Source organism: Triticum aestivum, chromosome 3B (genome assembly GCF_018294505.1).
Source record: "Triticum aestivum cultivar Chinese Spring chromosome 3B, IWGSC CS RefSeq v2.1, whole genome shotgun sequence".
NCBI lineage: Eukaryota > Viridiplantae > Streptophyta > Magnoliopsida > Poales > Poaceae > Triticum > Triticum aestivum.
The window spans coordinates 301,130,776-301,148,472 of NC_057801.1; the positions used below are offsets into that span (position 1 = coordinate 301,130,776).

Genomic DNA, 17,697 nt, shown 5'->3' on the forward strand with positions numbered 1-17,697 from the left:
AGCATAAGTTCCCTGAGCGCGCTTTGTCTGTTACAGCCTTATGGCCTGATTGCCTAGTTATTGGAAACACCGTCGATATTCTCGACAGATGGAGTACATAACACTTTTCGGTCCTTGACCGAAGAGGGAGAAGCCGACGGTCGGTTAAGACGCGTTTAAAGTTCGGTTGAACATAGATATGATATAAGTACTTCGGTACCTGCAATCATTCTTTTACCCAAGTCACTTGGGGGCTCTTAAATTTATATGAGCCGTTTTATGATATGTGTTTTTCTTCTTAGTCGTTGCAAAGTTTTTATTATTATTTATCACTCCTTTTTTCGACACAAGTGTGCGGTCACTAGCCAGGGAGCCTAATTTCTCTCTCAAAGAAGCCGTAGGCTGACCCGCTTGAAGTTTTGAGATAGGATGTGTCATGTTAAAGCACGGCAGAAGCACCTTTTTTTTCTAAAGTCCAATTTTCGGATTGGCACCGAACACTTGATCTAGTTCAGACATTAACCTTTTGAATAAGTTTTTTGGCTTTTCGAGCCCATGGCACTTTTAAACTATTTGTGTGTTTTTAGCACAAGTCTCACAGTGCAACGCCGGACACCTTTAGAGATTCGGCAAAAACATTCTCAGATATTGCCATATATGCATCGGTTTCGAATTGTGTCTTCGGTCAATAGTTGGGTTGCCCGGCTCCTACGCTTGCCTCCTATGTTCCGCTTTGTTCGGCTAGGTGTGCAAAGGGAGAACCACTGCGATTGTGCTTCCAGCTCACATGGTTAAGCACCTCAGTGGAGAAAGCCGAAAACTGACTGTCACAATAAGCGTAAACTAGTCGGCGATCCGATGACGGCGTTAAACGACGGTCCATTCATAACAATGGCCGAAGTGTTTACGGCTTGACCTCGACTGTCGCTGAACACTACCGGGGGCTATTAACTGGCCTCCCAAACTAAATCCTCGATATTTTGCTCTTACATTGGAGCTGAGGTTTCATGATCATGCTTAGCATGACAACCCAAAGAAAGGAACCGATAGCGGGACTATTTTCTTTGGAAGACATTTCTTCTGTTAAACAGTAATATAATATGTCTCTCCGCGTACCTTTGTTTATAAAACCGTATGGCCAGATTGCCTTGTTTGTTGTAAATCTTTGCCCTCATAAAGGCTTTATAAAGTAGTACAAACACTCCTCGGCTATTGGCTGAGGAGGTGGAAGCTGATGGTCGGTCAACAAAGTTTTGTACAATGCGGATCCGAGCATTAATGACGTAAAGTACTTGGATACATAGAGACATTACACATAATTTGTGATTTTACTATGGATTTCGATCCTTAATTCGGCCTCCCGTGCCCGCATTAAGGCTCGGGGGCTACTGGGCTTCGGGCTTATTATTTACAGATATTAAAGGGGCACATCGATCCCCTGATCTGGTGTTGCCACCCGACCAGTGTCTCGGGGGCTACTGCATTGCCTGTTCTATGCAGAAAAATTTAAGTGCAATACAGTTTCCGAGGAGATTTTGATCCTCAGGTTGGTCGGCCGCACCCAACCTGAGTCTCGAGGACTGAGCACGCCGCTTTTTGTGTCCCGAAGTATTCTGCCAAGCTAGGACTTGATCCTCAGACCGATTTTGCAAATCAACCTGAGTCTCAGCGACTACGGGGATCAACGGTCTTATGTCATCCTTCATGTGCATCTCGGGTTTTAGACCGATACCCACCTTGAGGGCTACTGGCTATGTATCTCGGCAGAGAATAAATTGCACCAATCAAAAATATTGACAAAAATCGGCCCACATTCGGGGAGGTGCACCACCTCGGAAGCAATCCGACATAAAGCTCGGGCGCTAGTGGTTGGCTCCATAGAGGGCATTTCCGGCATTAAGCTCGGCTAAACTCCTTCAAACTTCTTTGAACCAAGGTGATTTACGACACCTCGGATATAGTCCGGCGTTGGAGCTCGGATACATAGTCCGGCGTTGGAGCTCGGATACATAGTCCGGTGTTGGAGCTCGGATACATTCCGGCGTTAGAGCTGGGAAGCAGTCCGGCATTCATGCTCGGCTGCAAGAGATACCTTGAATGCAGTCCGGCGTTAGAGCTCGGACGCAAGAGGACACTGCCTCCCTGGAACAACTCCGAACCCGAGGTGTGGCATAAAAATAACAAGGCATTGATAAAGGCTGGAAACTTAAAGGGGCTCCTCGGATACCCGACGTGTAAACTCGTCAAATGCATTTCGACGATCCTCAAGATAGAAGATGAGAAGATTTGTTGAACCAGTTTTCAAGACCGGCAACCGAAGATGAAGAACAGTTCGGAAGAATCGAGGAGCGTCCCTAACTTGAAGACCGGTTCAGGGGGCTACTGATGGTGTCCTGGACTAGGGGGTACTCAACGCGTCGTCTCCCGATCAGTTGGATTGGGCCGAGGACCCCCATGGTCGTATACTCATGGGCTAGTCCGGACAGCTGCCGCATACAAGGAAGAATCAACAAGACTTGGCGATCAAGACAAGGACTCCTCCCCCGCCGACGTATTCGTCTAGGACTCTTGTTATCCTAGGCCTCTGGTGCATTATATAAACTGGGGCCAGGCTATCGATAGAGATATATAACAACAATCATACCATAGGCTAGCTTCTAGGGTTTAGCCTCTATGATCTCGTGGTAGATCAACTCTTGTAATACCCACATCATCAATATCAATCAAGCAGGACGTAGGGTTTTACCTCCATCAAGAGGGCCCGAACCTGGGTAAAACATCGTGTCCCTTGTCTCCTGTTACCATTGATCCTAAGACGCACAGTTCGGGACCCCCTACCCGAGATCCGTCGGTTTTGACACCGACAGTGTGTGTTAAAGAAAGATAATATCTTCATCGATTGATCCTTGTGATCAATTGTTGGAGCTATTGTCTTATCCAATCTTTGATTTGAGTGTGGGATATCGTCAAATCAAATCAGAAGCAACAACGCTCGTAATGGTGTCTTACTCATGGTTGTTTTCCTTGAGCACGCATCAATATATTCTTTTGGTCTAACAAATGCTATCACCATGTTCACATAACCATGGAATTCCATTTATATGGGAATCTCGATGACTTGTTGTTGAGCCCATCAGTAGCATTTTATCTTCTCCATGATTCATGTTGAACATTAAAATAGTGTTGGAATTTTTTTATGGCATTTGCTTCGTGCTAGCTCATGAAGTATATGTTTGATGAAAGAAGTGACTTCCTATAATTCACGTGCATTTGGTGCAAGTTGCCGTCGTGAATTCGAGAAAGCTTGTTTTTGCTTCCTACGGAATCATCCCAAGTCAGTCATGCATGTGCGAAGTATTCTATGGTCTGATAGGCTGATCATCTTCATTCCATATGTATTCCCTAGCACATCAAGCCACTGATTGATTTGTCCAAGGAAAGGAAGTTCCTTCTTAAGAGCATGCCTTATGCAAGGACTTCGTTATCCTCGACGATGGTTCCCAACCAGAACTCGATAGTGTTTTGTTGTAAGACTTCTATGTGGTCATGTTGTCTTGGCTAGTGTGTTCATGTGTGTCTTGTGAACAAGCTCCTGTTTCGGAGCTTGCCATTGTAGTTCATTTCCTGAGAGTCTCGCAATGTCATCTCGTCGATTTGTGTTGCAAACTTTCCTTTTCACACATGTTGAGTCTGAAGCATCCTGTCACCAATCAGATCTGAATCTCACGCAGATATGATGGTTGGAACTTCTTCCAAGAACTATGATATAGGTTCTGGTGAAGTGGACGCACCTAGCTGGAAGCACTATTATTGTAGTATCTTTATTAATCCATTTGGTCACTCCCCATGAGGATTTCACATGAATTATTCTAGAAGTTGATCCTTATGGATTCTTGAGCTCCTGAATTTTGACCTCTACTTGATGACCATGTTGATGCCACTTTGAAGCATGATCGTGGTATCTTAAACATCAAGGAGAACATTAGAAGCGGAGTGCTAAATGTCTCTCGATCGATCATCTAGATTTGGTTTCCTTGGCATTGCTAGGGTAAAATCTGAGAAAGTGTTGTCTTTCTTTGCATCTGCATCCTCCATCGCTATTCATCATGGTAGTATGAACTTTTAATAGGATCTTTGGCATAGATGTTGGTAAAATCCTAATGAATATGGGAATGCTCAAGTTGTTGAAAGCACGCTCAGACACTGGGTTATATCATCGGTATCAATTGGAATGTGCCTTCTGTTTGCCGAGTTGTTCTACAACCATAGTTTCCTCTCCAACCTTATATACCACTCTCTCGACTTCGTTCAAACGATCATTTGTAAAAAAAATTGAAACTATCTACTGTGGAGCAAAGCCCCATAGTCTTTAATTCCAAACTCAGAAACCAAAAAGAGTTACAAGTCAGTATATTTACAAGAGTGAGATAAACCTACCCTAACTTACCTAAAGGCTAAGGAAGAGAGTTAACCCAAGCAAAAAGAGAGGCCCTGGTAGAACTAGGCATCCTATGAGATAAAAGGATTACATCATGTACAAAATTACATTTTCACATAGCAAAAGAAGCCCTCTCTCCTCTAAAGGTTCTTCCATTGTGCAAGATCCAGATGTTCCAAGCAGCAGTCAGCATGACTTCAAAGATGAAGGGCTGCCTAAAGGATTTCCTTGCATGGGCAATACAATGTTGCAAGTCATTTCCACCAATCCAGTCAATTCTCAGGTAGTTCCAGACCCTGAAACTAAATGTGCAGTTGATGAAAAGGTGTAGCCTGTCTTCATAAACCTGTACAGTGCAGATGACACGTAAGTTGTCATCCTCTGGCTGTCTCCAATGCCTTGTGACAAGCATATCCTGTGTGTTTAGACGATCGAAAAACAACAACCATCCAAAAACCTTAATCTTCATGGTGAATTTGCTTCTCCAAAGCCATTGGCAAGTCTGTATTGTAGGCATGTGTGTGTGCATTATGTTATAGAAGCTCTTTGCAGAGTAGACACCAGATTTCCCACCCAAGTCCAGACATCAAAAGAGAGAGGATTCCTCTGAAGGTTCAAAATCCAATCCTCAAGAATTCTCAGTTCCTCAACAGCTTCTTGTGAGATAGGCAGATAGAACAGAGAAAAAAGATCTGAGGAACCAAGGACATCAGTAGTAGAAGTTTTATCATCCTTAACAAAGGAGAACAGCCTTGGGAGTCGTCTGAAGAGGGGAACTGTGGACCCACCCACCTGCCAAGCATCCAACCAGAACAAGACAGAATCCCCCATGTTGACCTGTGCTGAAGCAACTGATCTATAAGTGTCGGATAGTTTGAAAACATCTCTCCACCCGAATGAGCTTGCCAACACAGTAGTTTGAGGTACTACCCCATCATAGTATGAATTCCAAATCAAAGAAACCCAGGGGATATCCACTTTATTATAAAAATTATGCAAGTGCTTGATTAGTAGCCCCTGGTTCTGGATGTTGAGATTGATTATGCCAAGACCACCTTTTTCCTTGTAAATTTGCCTTAGCCTAGTATGAAGAGTTTCAATGATCTCTGTAAAGTAATTCTTTTTGCCACTTAAGGGAATAATTATACAAGTCACCTTCCCTAAGGTGCCCCGTTATGGTGTTAAGGGCAATATATCTCCTCGCTATTTTCAAACCCATCCACCATCTTATTTAAGCATGGAATTGTTGCCACCAAGTTGAACCTTTGTCATCTACTTCCTTACCTCGTTCGTGATGTGTGTTTGTGTCTCATCTCGAGAGATGTTGCTACATCTCATTTTCCGAGTTGGTCGGGAGTTGTACGATCTTCGTGGGGATCGATTATTGTAGAGTTTTTCATTCCTTTTGTCGTCGTACTGGAAAAAGATCTCAGAAGCAAAGGTGTTAAGTTGAAGACAATACAATGGATCAACGTCCTCAAGAAGTGTAATTGGATCATGAAGAACGTGTTAGTTTGGTGTTCCCCTTCCTCTTACTCCACGTCTTGAATCTCAGGATGAGATTCTTATATAGTGGGGGAGAGTTGTCACAGCCCTAGAATTTTGTTTGTAAATAGTTGCATCAGTGAGCATCATGTCATCATGTTTAAATTCAAATGAATTTGAAATGGGGATGATCAAACACTAGCAGATAATTTTTCAACTAGGTTCAAATTTAAATCTTTTCAATGAACCCAAAATACCCTTCAAAAATGTTCATGATTTAAGGGAAAAGGTGGAAACCTTATCCAGGGATGATGCATATTTTTCCAGGACATTTTTGGTCTTTGAATTAACTCATATTGTATTTGAATTAGGGCTAATAAATGATATAAAATGAGTTTATAGCTCCAGCGGCTCTGAAAACCTGTGAGTGGATCTGTATATATCCTAACAGACCACATATTAATTTTCAGAAACATGTAAAATAGTTTGGTTTGGAAACCAAATTCAAACAAAGTTGCAAAATAGAAAACATGAAACAGAAAAGAGAGAGAAAATAAACTTACCTGTAGCCAGTCAGCCCAGCCTAGCGAGGGGCAGGATTGTCTTCAACTACTCGCCGAGAGGACAAGCCGTGGCAGAGCGAGTGTCGTCGGCGGCCACCTCGTGCTTTGACATGTCCTAGTCGCCCCCGACCCTTCTAGCGCGCCGTTGGAATGCCCTCAACCCTCTCTGCCTTTCCACTCTCTCCATGGACCTCTGCACTTAGCTAGCTCTCTCCATCGAGCGTCCCCGAGAGTCGATGTCGCCACCGCTTTCCAATGTCGTGCCCACAGTCGTACCCGTTCCCACCCATCGTATCCGGCAGATTCGCCATCGAGCACTTCATCTCTGAGCTGAAGCCCGAGACCGTGGATGCCCTGTAGCGCCGCCATTGTCGCCTTCTTCCTCGGCCACCACCATCCCTCCTCTCCGATGCCTTCCCGAGCCCGCTGAGACCACCATCAGACTCGCCGTGAGCTCCTGCTCCCAACCCCTCTCTTCCCTTTGTCGATTTCGACCTCTAACCACGCTAGCCACCAAGGCTGAGAGCTCACTGCCACCAGCCATGTCACTATCGCGGCCATAGTTCCTGCCGCTTGCTTCCGAGAAGATCCTCGTACTCACCATGCTCCTAGGAGCCTAACCCGGCCCTCAGATCACCGTCTGGTGCACCGCAGCCGCCGCCTGCTCCGAGCCCCTGGCTCTGCCACCGCCAAACCATGTCGCTGGCCTCGATTCCACCACCATTCGATGGCACGCAATCTAGCAACCCAACGCCGCAAACCTCATGTGTTTTGGTGCCTTGTATGAGCACACGATGGGCATACACCGTCGGTTTGGTCCTCGCCAGCTTAACTATGGCGATGATGACATGGCATCATCATTAGCCGCCTAATGATGTAGTTAATTTGCGCATGAGTCACGGATAGTAGGCCCCACACCGCAAATTAACCCAGCTTTATTTCTATTTAGATTAGTATTAATACCAGTGGACCCCACATGTTAGTATTGACTTATTGATGTCACCGTTGACCCGATCCCACTTTCAGTGTTTGAATTGGCCCAGTGAGCAGTTGACTGTCCCCCATGGTTAGCCTCTGTGGTCAACCAAATTGACTTGCTAACATCATTTTTACCAGGATGACGTTATAAATGTTTCTAGAATTAAAGTAAATCAAAAAATGATTTATGAATTCCAGAAAATGATGCAAACTTCCAGAAACTATAGAAATTAAACCGTAACTCAGATGAAAATAATTTATATATGAAAAATGATCAGAAAAATATGAAGAATCTTTTTATGTCATGTCCATGCATGTTTGAGAAAGTTAACATCACCAAATTGTACAATTCTTGATTATGGAATATATGGTAATTAGTTTTGGAGTTGGAATTTACAATATGTTTGAATTCCACTTCAATTAACTTGGCTAAATATTGCATCAGGTGAATTAAGTACCTTAACATGACATGTCATATGTGAATGTGCATTGCATTGATTGTGTTCCTTCTTTGCTAGTCGGTGTTGTTCCTTCTTGTTAGCCGATGTTTCCGACGTTGTGATCGTTGTCACCGATGAAGAACAGTACTATCTTCAGAGGTGCCAGGCAAGCAAACCCCCTTGATCACTCTGATACAATCCCACTCTCTCACTCCTTCTCTCTTTTACCGCATTAGGACAACAATGATTCAACTGTTACATGTTGCGGTAGTTGAACCCATTCCTCTGCATGACCCGTATTTGCCACAGTAAATAGTTGAAACCCACTAGCATGAGTAGGAGTTGTTTGAGCCATAATGTGCCTACTTATTCATGCTTGCTTGTTATGCCTGCTATTGCTTAGAGTTATGTCAGGTCTGATTCATCGGGGATGAATTGGAGTGTTGTGATCATGTTCTGATGTTGAGAGTTAAGTGTGTGAACATGATTTGGTAAAGGTAGCAATGAGAGGCCATGTAGGAGTGCATGGTGGGTTGTCTCATTCGTCCTTTAAGAACTGTTATGTGTATGTTATCCAAGACTAGATACTACCACACGCTGGGCCCTGAAATATGACATCCACCTCAAATAGAAGGAGAAGGCTACACCTTCCATCTGTTATCCAAAGATTCCTCTCAGAAGTATTCCTGCCTTTAATGTCTAGCCATATGAGAGTTGAGACTCCATTGATACATCTTGTGAAGCCTACACAAAACCATGAAATAAGAAAAACCATAAAATAAGCACAAGCAATGCAAAATAGTAAGAGAAACAAAGACGACAAATGGGCCACATTTACCGGCGAGGCAAGTCTTGTCTGTCACCGTCCGCTATGTCCTTCATAAACCGAAGCCTATAGACGTACAATGGAAGTAACCCACACATGATCCACATTTGAGACATTAGTCCAAGCCATGTCACCAAAGGTACTTCCACATACTGCACATAATACACTTGCCCCTCTTGCTGCAGTGATTGGAACCTTGTTACCCGACCCTTTGGAATAAGGCTGTGAATACCATATCCCTGCAAAGAAAAACAATGGCATGAAGTATAGCAGCCAATAACACACTATAATGATGAACTCACACATCACCCTTTGGAATGAGGTTGAATCCCCCTATAATCATCTAATGGCTAACCCCTAAAGACACTCCCTAAATGGCCACTTTGCTCAACATAATAACAAAAAAACTTGTGGCGCTACCAATCTAAATGTCCGCATGTCACAGCCCAGACACAAAACCAGACTGGAAAAAAGAAGAAGAGAAATACTAACAAAAAAATTAGCACACATTGGCCACATCAAACATGCAGACTGGCAGTGCGACCCGCCCCAGCATGCACATAGCACCCGGAAAGATCCACCGACCGCACCAAAAGACAACATAGGTCTGACCAAAATTGATAGGGAATAGCGAGAACAACAAACCTTCAAGCGTGGAGAAGAAGGATGAGGTAGATGTTGCAACCCCACAAGGCAGGAAAGGCCGCGAGTTCCCTCCGAGGTGAGAAACACTAAAGCAGCCAACGCAGGGAAGAAGGGGCGAGCAGCGCTAGATCCGCCCCTCCGACCAAGAACACCAACACCCATTCTTCCAAGAGAAATCAGAGTTGTCGCCCCCTCAGTCCCTCACCCAAATGTGCAGGAGGAACAAAAGATCGGAAATCGTTGGGAAGGCAGATCCACACCAACCCAGGAAAAGCAGAATGACGCTGACACGTGCACAAAGGCGGCATCCTAAAGGGCCACGAGTACACGCGAGCAGACCCAAGAGACAACTCAATGGTGCAGACATGTATAGGCGGGGCCCACCCATGCTGCCCACAACCCACGGTTAACTAGGAGCTCTCCCGTCAAGGGAGCTTAGAGTTTTAAGGGATACATCGACACACTCATGGACGCTGGTGCAAGCTTCGTCCTCCCTGCTCCCTTTTCACTCCGACAATGATCTCATGCAGTTACATTCATCGTAGCTCAGTCCACGCCCAAACGGGCGACTCGTGAGCATGCGTGCCCAACCCATCACATGACTAAACAAGTCATGCTTGGTTCATGACACACTGTGTGCGTGATCATCCATCGAGGTAAGGCCCGACGGCCGACATGACCCTTTATTAATTATTGGCCTCAAAAGCCAAAAATGACCCAAAAGGCTAAAAAGCATGCGGGCCGGCCAACCGTGTGCCATGTTGGCCCACCGAGGTGAGGCACAGGTAGGTGCTGGCACATGGAAAACCCTATGTGCCGCTCTTTGCGTCATAATGTCGATGGTTCGCACAGGGTTGCGAGAGCGAACGATGCAGTGGGCCGGCCCAATTGTTGGTGAGTTATCTTTCTATGTAGAGTATTTCTACCGGTTTGGGGAACCTTCTAGAAGGTTCCTGAACCCTTTTTTTTTCTGGTTTTCTACTTCTGGTGTTTTCCGTGTTTTCTTTTTTCCTTTTTTTCCTTTTTCTTTCTTTTTTTTTCATTTTTCCTGTTTCTTTTTTTCTTTTTTCATTTTCCTGTTTATTTTGTTCAAAAATTTCAAAATTTGTCTGGAATTTCAAAAATTGTTCTCTTTTCCTAAATTTGTTCACATTTTCAAAAAAATGTTTAGGAATTTCAAAAAGTGTTCTCTTTTTCAAAATTTGATCAAATTTTCCGAAACAAGTTCAGGAAATACAAAAAATGTTCTTGTTTTCAAAATTTTGTTCGCAATTTCAGAAAATGTTAGCATTCTCAAAATTTTGTTCAAATTTTCAAATATGTTCACGTTGTAAAAATGTTCTCATTTAGAAAAATTGTTCACAAAGTTTAAAAAATGTTCATGTTTTCATTTTTTCCAGGAGTTTTCAAAAAAGTCCTCTTTCAAAAATTGTTCACAATTTTTTTAAAATGTTTAGCATGAGTTAAAATTCTTTCAAATTTCAAAAATATTCAAATTAAAAATTGCTTGTGAGTTAAGATTTTGGTCATAAATTCAGGAAACTTTCAATTTTTTTAAAAATTGTTCATGCTTCAAAAAATGTTCCTGTTTTAAAACAATTGTTCACAAATTTTTAAAAAAGTGCATGCTTTCATTTTTTTTCAGGAGTTTCGAAATTGTTCAGTTTCAATTTTCTTCACAGATTTAAAAAAAATCTTCGGGGGTTCTAAACATGTTCCCGTTTCCAAAAATTGTTCGCAAATTATAAAAATGTTAATGTTTTCATTTTTTCAGGAGTTTTGAAATTCTTCAGTTTTAAATTTTTGTTCACAATATTAAAAAAATGTTCTTGTTTTCACATTTTTCTAGATATGTTCGCGTTTTCAAATTATGTCTTGGAATTTAAAAAATGTTCCCATTAAAAAAAAAGTTCCTGATTTTGAAAATATTTCAGTTTTAAAATTTTCTCCGCAAATTAGCAATTTGTTTGTTTTTCACAGATCCCTTCGTTTTTTTCAATATAAAAGTGCCTTTGAAATTCAAGATGTAATTTTGATCTGCGCTGAGTGGTATACAATGAGGTCGTGGTTTCGAATTCCTGCAACGGCGTTATTTTTTTGGCTACAGCGCGCTCTCGTTCCCTGTATTCATGGGCCGGCCCAGTTGGACACCCGTCTGTGCGAAACGGCGTCTGTTTGCCGCAGCGAGCGGCGAATGAACTCCCTGGCACTTCACTGCCGGCCCTGGCCTGTTTCTTTTTTGAGGGGAGGCCAGGCCATTTGGGCAAATCCTATTTTAACTGTGTTCTGGGCCGACCCATTTTAACTGTGTTCTCATTTTTGATAAATCGCAAAAAACAGTGATGTGATGTAGTCAGGATTCGAACCAGCGACCTGCTGGATTCGAGAACATCGCGATAACCACGGAGCTCCTGCCTCAGGCTTGACTGATTACCTTCTTTTCAGTTCATTTACTTACTGTTTTTTTGAACGATTTTGTTTGGTTTTTTCTTTTTTCTTTCTTTATTCGTACACTTTTTGATAAATGATAAATGCACGAACTTTTGTCATTTTTTCTATTTCTTTGGTAAAATCGATGAACTATTTTTTCTAATTCGTGAACCTTTTTTGAATTTGATGAACTATTTTTTCAAATTCAATGATTTTTTTCTAGTTTGATGAATTTTATCAAAATCAATGAACATTTTTTAAAAACTCGTGAACTTTTTTTTCAAAGCTCATGAAGTTTCATGAAAATCAATGAACTTTTTCAAATGTATGAGCTCTTTTCGAAAATCGATGAACTTTTTAAAATTTTCTTGAATTATTTTATTTCATGAATTTTTCAAAATTTTCATGAACTTTTTCAAACTTGTGAACTTTTTTAAATTTGTAAACTCTTCTGGAATTAGTGAACCTTTTCAAATTTATGAACTTTTTTCTCGAATTATTGAACTTCTTTCAATTAGATAAATTGTTCTGTATATTATGTATTTGCCTCTGTTACTAATCACAATGTAGCTCGTGTGGCTGGTGGCACCTGTACGTGAACCTGATATGTTGAGTTCGAAACCGGTTGAGAGGAATGTTTTTCCGTTTTTTTGTTGAGCTTTTTGCGTTCGCTGGTCTACCTTTTTCGTGGGCCAGCCCAGCACGGGGCGCTGCAGGCGCCAGGAGCGCGAACGGGTGCCTGCAGCGGGAGTCCCTATCTGATGCTCGCTAGCGTCAGAAGTACGAGCTTTCGCGCAGGCGCGAACTGAATGGGCCGGCCCATTCGGTGGCGTGATAGCGAAGCGCTACTAAAAATAGAAGTACAAAAAAACCGCTCTACCGAGGATACGAACTCGTAACCTGGCGACGGCGAGTGTGCGTTCTCCACCAGTTGAGCTGCTAAGCTTTTGTGGTTAGTTGATCGCGCAAATGCCGTGACAGATCCAGAAAAAAAAATCAACCATTGAACATTTTTGTAAAATATACGGCGTTCAATTTTCGAATAGACAAAGAACATTTTTGGATACATGCTGAACAATTTTGAAATACACATTGAATATTTTTGTGATGTAGGCTGCATATTTTATTAAATATACATTCAATATTTTTTGTAAATATATGATGAACATTTTTTAATTACACATTGAACATTCTTGTGATATAAGCTGAACATTATTGAAATAGACATTGAACATTTTTGTGATATATGTTGAACAATTTTTATATATACATTGCACATTTTGTTACTATACGCTGAACAATTGTGAATTTTGTATAAAAACTTCTTTTAAAATTGTGAACAAGTTTTGAAATCATGAACAAAATTTGGAATGTCGAACAATTTTTAAAACAAGTAATAAAAATAAAAACGAAAAAGGATAAAAGAAAAAGAAAGGAAAAAATAAAAGAAATAGAAAACTGAAACAGAAGAAACAGAAAAAAAACAAGAAAACCGAAAACCAGTAAAATAAAAAGAACATGAAAAAAAAACGGTCGAGGGAACCCTCTAGAAGGTTCCTAAAACAGTTTGCCTGCCCCTGCTTTAACGCCCGAAATGGGCCAGCCCATTCGCACTGCTCGCTCGTGTGCTTCAGCGGAAGCGCAACAGATGGACGCACGCGAGCGTCAAATAGGGTTCGCCGCCTGCAGCGCCGTATAGGAGCTCCCGGCCATTTGATCGATCGGCTCCGTAGCAGAACACAAGCGTTGTGCTTGGAGATAAAATATGAGAAGGAAAAATCGACGGGATCTCCGCTTCGGCAAGGCCGCGCTGCTGTGCACCCGAGCGGAGACAGCCTGGGGGAAGGAAGGGAGCCCCAATTCGCCTGGCTAGGGTTTCCGCCGGCGGCGATGGGTGCTCTCACCGACAGCCGCAAGCGCGTCTCCGCCGACCACCGCCTCCTTCCCTCCTTCCCTTCCTCCGCTCCATCTCCCTCCAAGAAACCCAAGCTCGCACCCCTTCTCCCCACCGCCCCTCCCCCGCCTCTCCCCTCGTCTTCTCACATCCCCTCGTCGACTTCCTCGGCTGCGCCGGGGCCCAATTCCTCAACCGCCTTCGCCTCCACCACCTCCTCCTCCTCATTTTCCTCGTTGCCCCATAGCCGCCACCGCCGCCTTCCCCCGCCACCGCCGGTCCAGCGCTCCATCCATGCCCCCCTGCGACGCATCCGTGCCTTCCGCCTCGGAAATACCCACTCCAACTCCGATCCATCTTCGTATTCTCCGTCCCCGCCACCACAACCTCTAGGCCTCGACCAGTACGTCGACCTCGTCAATAGTGTCACGCACCCCCCGCCGCTTACTCCCCCCGCTTATGTGCCGAGAGGGGCGAAAGCTACCGTCGAGGTGGTCGCCGTCGATGACCTGGGAGATATAAAGCAGGACGAAGAGGAGCGAGATGAGGAGGACGAGGTGAAGGGTGAGGTGGTAGTGAGGAAGGTGCCTCTGTACAAGGATCTGTATGAGGCGTCCAGCCGGCAGCGGGACCATAGGCTCAGGATACTTGAGTTTGAGGTGCGTCTTGCCGAGAAGGGCCGACTTGGACTTGAGGGGCTCAAGGAGGCCCGGCCGCAAATCACGCCCAACAAAAAGGTGCACTCTCGATCATCCTTTTATCTGTTTATCATAAATGAATTGTATAATGACTTAATACAATGCAAAGTTTGCACAGAGTTGTTGCTATATATTTGTTCAAACTTACTTGCATTAGGTAAAGGGGCTGACACTTTACCAAATTTGTGGATTCTTGTCCCCAAGTGCTAGAGCTCAGACCATAGCCGTAAACCTTCATATGCTCATGAAACAAGATAGCTGTTGTGAACAAGAGTTTTTTTTTTTAGAATATGATTACGGAAGCAACTAATTATGTTCACTTCAAAGTTATTTCTTAACTAAATACTGGCAGCTTACAATTGGTTTGAGTTCCTGGAAAGGATTAGGTCCTTGTGAAGCAATGAGGAGGTTGCTCTTCGTTTTTTATACTATCTGTATGTACTGATTTTTTGAGGAAACTGAAATGGCATGAATACGAATTCGCCTGTTTGGTTGTTCACTGAATTGCCCCTTGAAATGCCTCTGAGGTTTCAATACCACATCCTGTTTGGATGACAAACTTTGGAATTGCAAAGCTATATTACCATGAAAATTATATCTTGTGCTACATGACTCAAAAATGAAATCCGTCACATGTGACTATAATTAAATGAGTATATAGCAGTAAAATAATAAATATTCTAGCAATGCATCTCCTTCGGCCATGGAGCAGAAGAGGAGCAGCAGCTCCTTTGGCCATGGAGCAGAAGAGGGCGGAGGACGGCGGGCAGGGAGGACGGCGGGGCGTGGCCGAGGAGGGCGGGGCACGGTGGCCGGGGAAGACGGCAGCGCATGCCACAAGGGAGCGGGGAGCGCCAGTCCTGCACCGCCGCCGACCACCACGGCGGGGTGTGGCTCAGTGGGGCAGAGAAGAGGAGTTGGGGAAGAGGGGAAGGACCGGGGAGGAGGGCACCTGAGCCGCCGCCGGACTCCATGGTGGTTACCGCCGCCGCCACCTACCCGCTAGGTCGCCGCCGCCGCCCGCCTGCTGACTGCTAGGTTGTCGCGAGGTCGCCATCCCCTCCTTTCTTCTATTTTCTGGTTGCGGGCTCGAACGGGTATGTTTTGCGGGAGGTTGGCCATTTCAGTCCAATTCGAAGGGGTAGCCCTCCGAAACGTGCGAGGGACATTTACGTGGTAGCCAAAACAGGCCTGAATTGGTTTTTCATTTCCAATACGAATTCAGTGTCCAGCCAAACAGCTGTATTGATGTCAGATGATTACCAAATCCATTTCCTGGGCTCCAATGGAGACATCCAAAGACAGTGTTAGTCAAAAAAAAAAAGGGCAACCTGGTGCATGTAGCTCCCGCTTGCGCAGGGTCCAGGGAAGGGTCCGACCACTTTGGGTCTATAGTACGCAGCCTTTCCCTACATTTCTGTAAGAGGCTGTTTCCAGGACTTGAACCCATGACCTCATGGTCACAAGGCAGCAGCTTTACCACTGCGCCAAGGCTCCCCTTCAAACACAGTGTTAGTCAATTTGGGTTATTTTTTACTGCTACCACCCATAAGTATTACATCATGCTAAAGGGGTAGCCATTTTTTTTCGAAGTATTTTTGGATAGTATCTTCAGATTTTGCAACGTCATTAACACTGGAAAGTGGAAACTGGGAAAAAAACCCGGCTTCATGTGTTTGTTTCTGAATACAAAAACTGCACTGCAGTTATTGTGACAGAAAGCAAGAATAAAGTGTTATAATCAAACTAGTGGAATCTTCCTTCTGACGACATCTTATTGCTCTGTTTAATGTTAAATATCTGTGCCGACATGTGTCTCAGGTGGTGCCGGAACCTTTTGTTCCTCTAACGGACAAGGATGAGGACAGTGTTCGTCGTGCTCTTGGTGGGAAGAATAGGTTTTCCTCTTCTCTGCTCTTGTTAAGAGTTAAGACACAGTAGGCTGTATGCACACTTCTGGTACGTAGCACTGTCTAAAGTCCTCCTTTCGTCTCCAGACGTGAGATTCTATCGGAGCATAAAGCTTCAAACATTGTCATAACAAGAGAGATCTTGCAGTGCTTGAATGATAAACACTGGCTAAATGATGAGGTATTCTATTCCCTCTGCTATATATGCTCCGATGTTCTCTTTTTCCAGACTCCATTGTAAGCATATAGAATTAGACATTACTATATGACTTTTCCTGGTTATTTTCAGGTCATAAATTTGTATCTTGAGCTTCTGAAGGAGCGGGAACTGAGAGAGCCTAGCAAATTTATAAAATGCCACTTCTTCAACACCTTTTTCTACAAGAAGGTCCACTACTATATTCAATGTTTTATTACACCATTGTGGCATCGCTTTGCTTTTGCTTGCAGTCGTCTTTACTTGAATCCCTGTAGAGTTACATCCGGGATTTTTTGCGTGACTGCTTAGTGCATGCATGCCGGATCCTAATTTTTCTCTCCAGATTTCCACTAGCTTGTTTGATCATCATATTTCTGTCATTACATGAACATTTTGCACTTCTGCATATGCTATTTAAGTGGTATGGTTTGGTGATGGTGCAGTACTGTTTAATTATTATAACCATTCCTTGTTCCCTCATTGCATTTTCTGGCAGAGTAGCTTGCCATATTGATACATCACACCTAGTTCACTTTCTCATTAACGATAACACATAATAGGTAGTTTATGGCGCCAGAACAAATTAGTCAACCTCATAATTTTCTTATGTTTCTGTTGTCAGCTGATTAATGGTGGGTATGATTATAAAGCCGTAAGGAGATGGACAATGAAAAGGAAGTTAGGGTACAACCTAATTGACTGTGATAAGGTAAATGCTATTTCCAAGCTTTAATCCTCATGTGATTTTCTATCCTTCTAATTGGAACTACCTTACTGTGTCCAGATTTTCGTTCCTATTCACAAGGAAGTGCATTGGTGTTTAGCTATCATCAACATAAGGGACAAAAAGTTTCAGTATCTGGATTCACTTGGCAGCATGGACATGAAGGCCCTGAAAATCATAGTAAGTGATATCTCCCATCCTCCCTCTTTCCTTTTCTTTGTCTGTGAAGGACGTGAGGGTCTAATTTTAGCATTTTCTTCCTCTACCAGGCCAGATATCTTGTAGATGAGGTAAAAGACAAGAATGGCAAACAGATTGATGTTCTTTCATGGAAGCACGAAGGAGTCCAAAACCTTCCTCTGCAGGAGAATGGGTATTTCTTATCTTTGGTCATAGAAGTGCTATCATTGTTGTTCTGCTCGACTTTTTTAGACTAAGGTGGTGTAAATATTGAAGCCTATTAAAACGGCTTCATGACAGTTCTTTGG

The 17,697-nt window shown here is 43.4% G+C and overlaps 1 protein-coding gene across 2 annotated transcripts in view; it reads left to right on the forward strand.

Annotated features, from left to right (window-relative positions):
* Nucleotides 1-13,531: 13,531 nt before the first annotated feature.
* The window catches only part of LOC123069775 (ubiquitin-like-specific protease ESD4), a 34,813-nt gene continuing 30,647 nt past the window's right edge, over nucleotides 13,532-17,697 (forward strand). Inside the window, exons 1-7 of one of the 2 annotated variants that reach the window (XM_044492717.1) lie at nucleotides 13,532-14,415; nucleotides 16,198-16,274; nucleotides 16,374-16,467; nucleotides 16,576-16,674; nucleotides 17,108-17,194; nucleotides 17,270-17,389; nucleotides 17,479-17,582. In XM_044492717.1, coding sequence (XP_044348652.1) covers nucleotides 13,675-14,415; nucleotides 16,198-16,274; nucleotides 16,374-16,467; nucleotides 16,576-16,674; nucleotides 17,108-17,194; nucleotides 17,270-17,389; nucleotides 17,479-17,582 — 1,322 coding nt within the window. In that variant the 5' untranslated portion in view covers nucleotides 13,532-13,674. The remainder of the gene's footprint in view (nucleotides 14,416-16,197; nucleotides 16,275-16,373; nucleotides 16,468-16,575; nucleotides 16,675-17,107; nucleotides 17,195-17,269; nucleotides 17,390-17,478; nucleotides 17,583-17,697) is intronic. The other variant, XM_044492716.1, reaches the window with a different exon arrangement.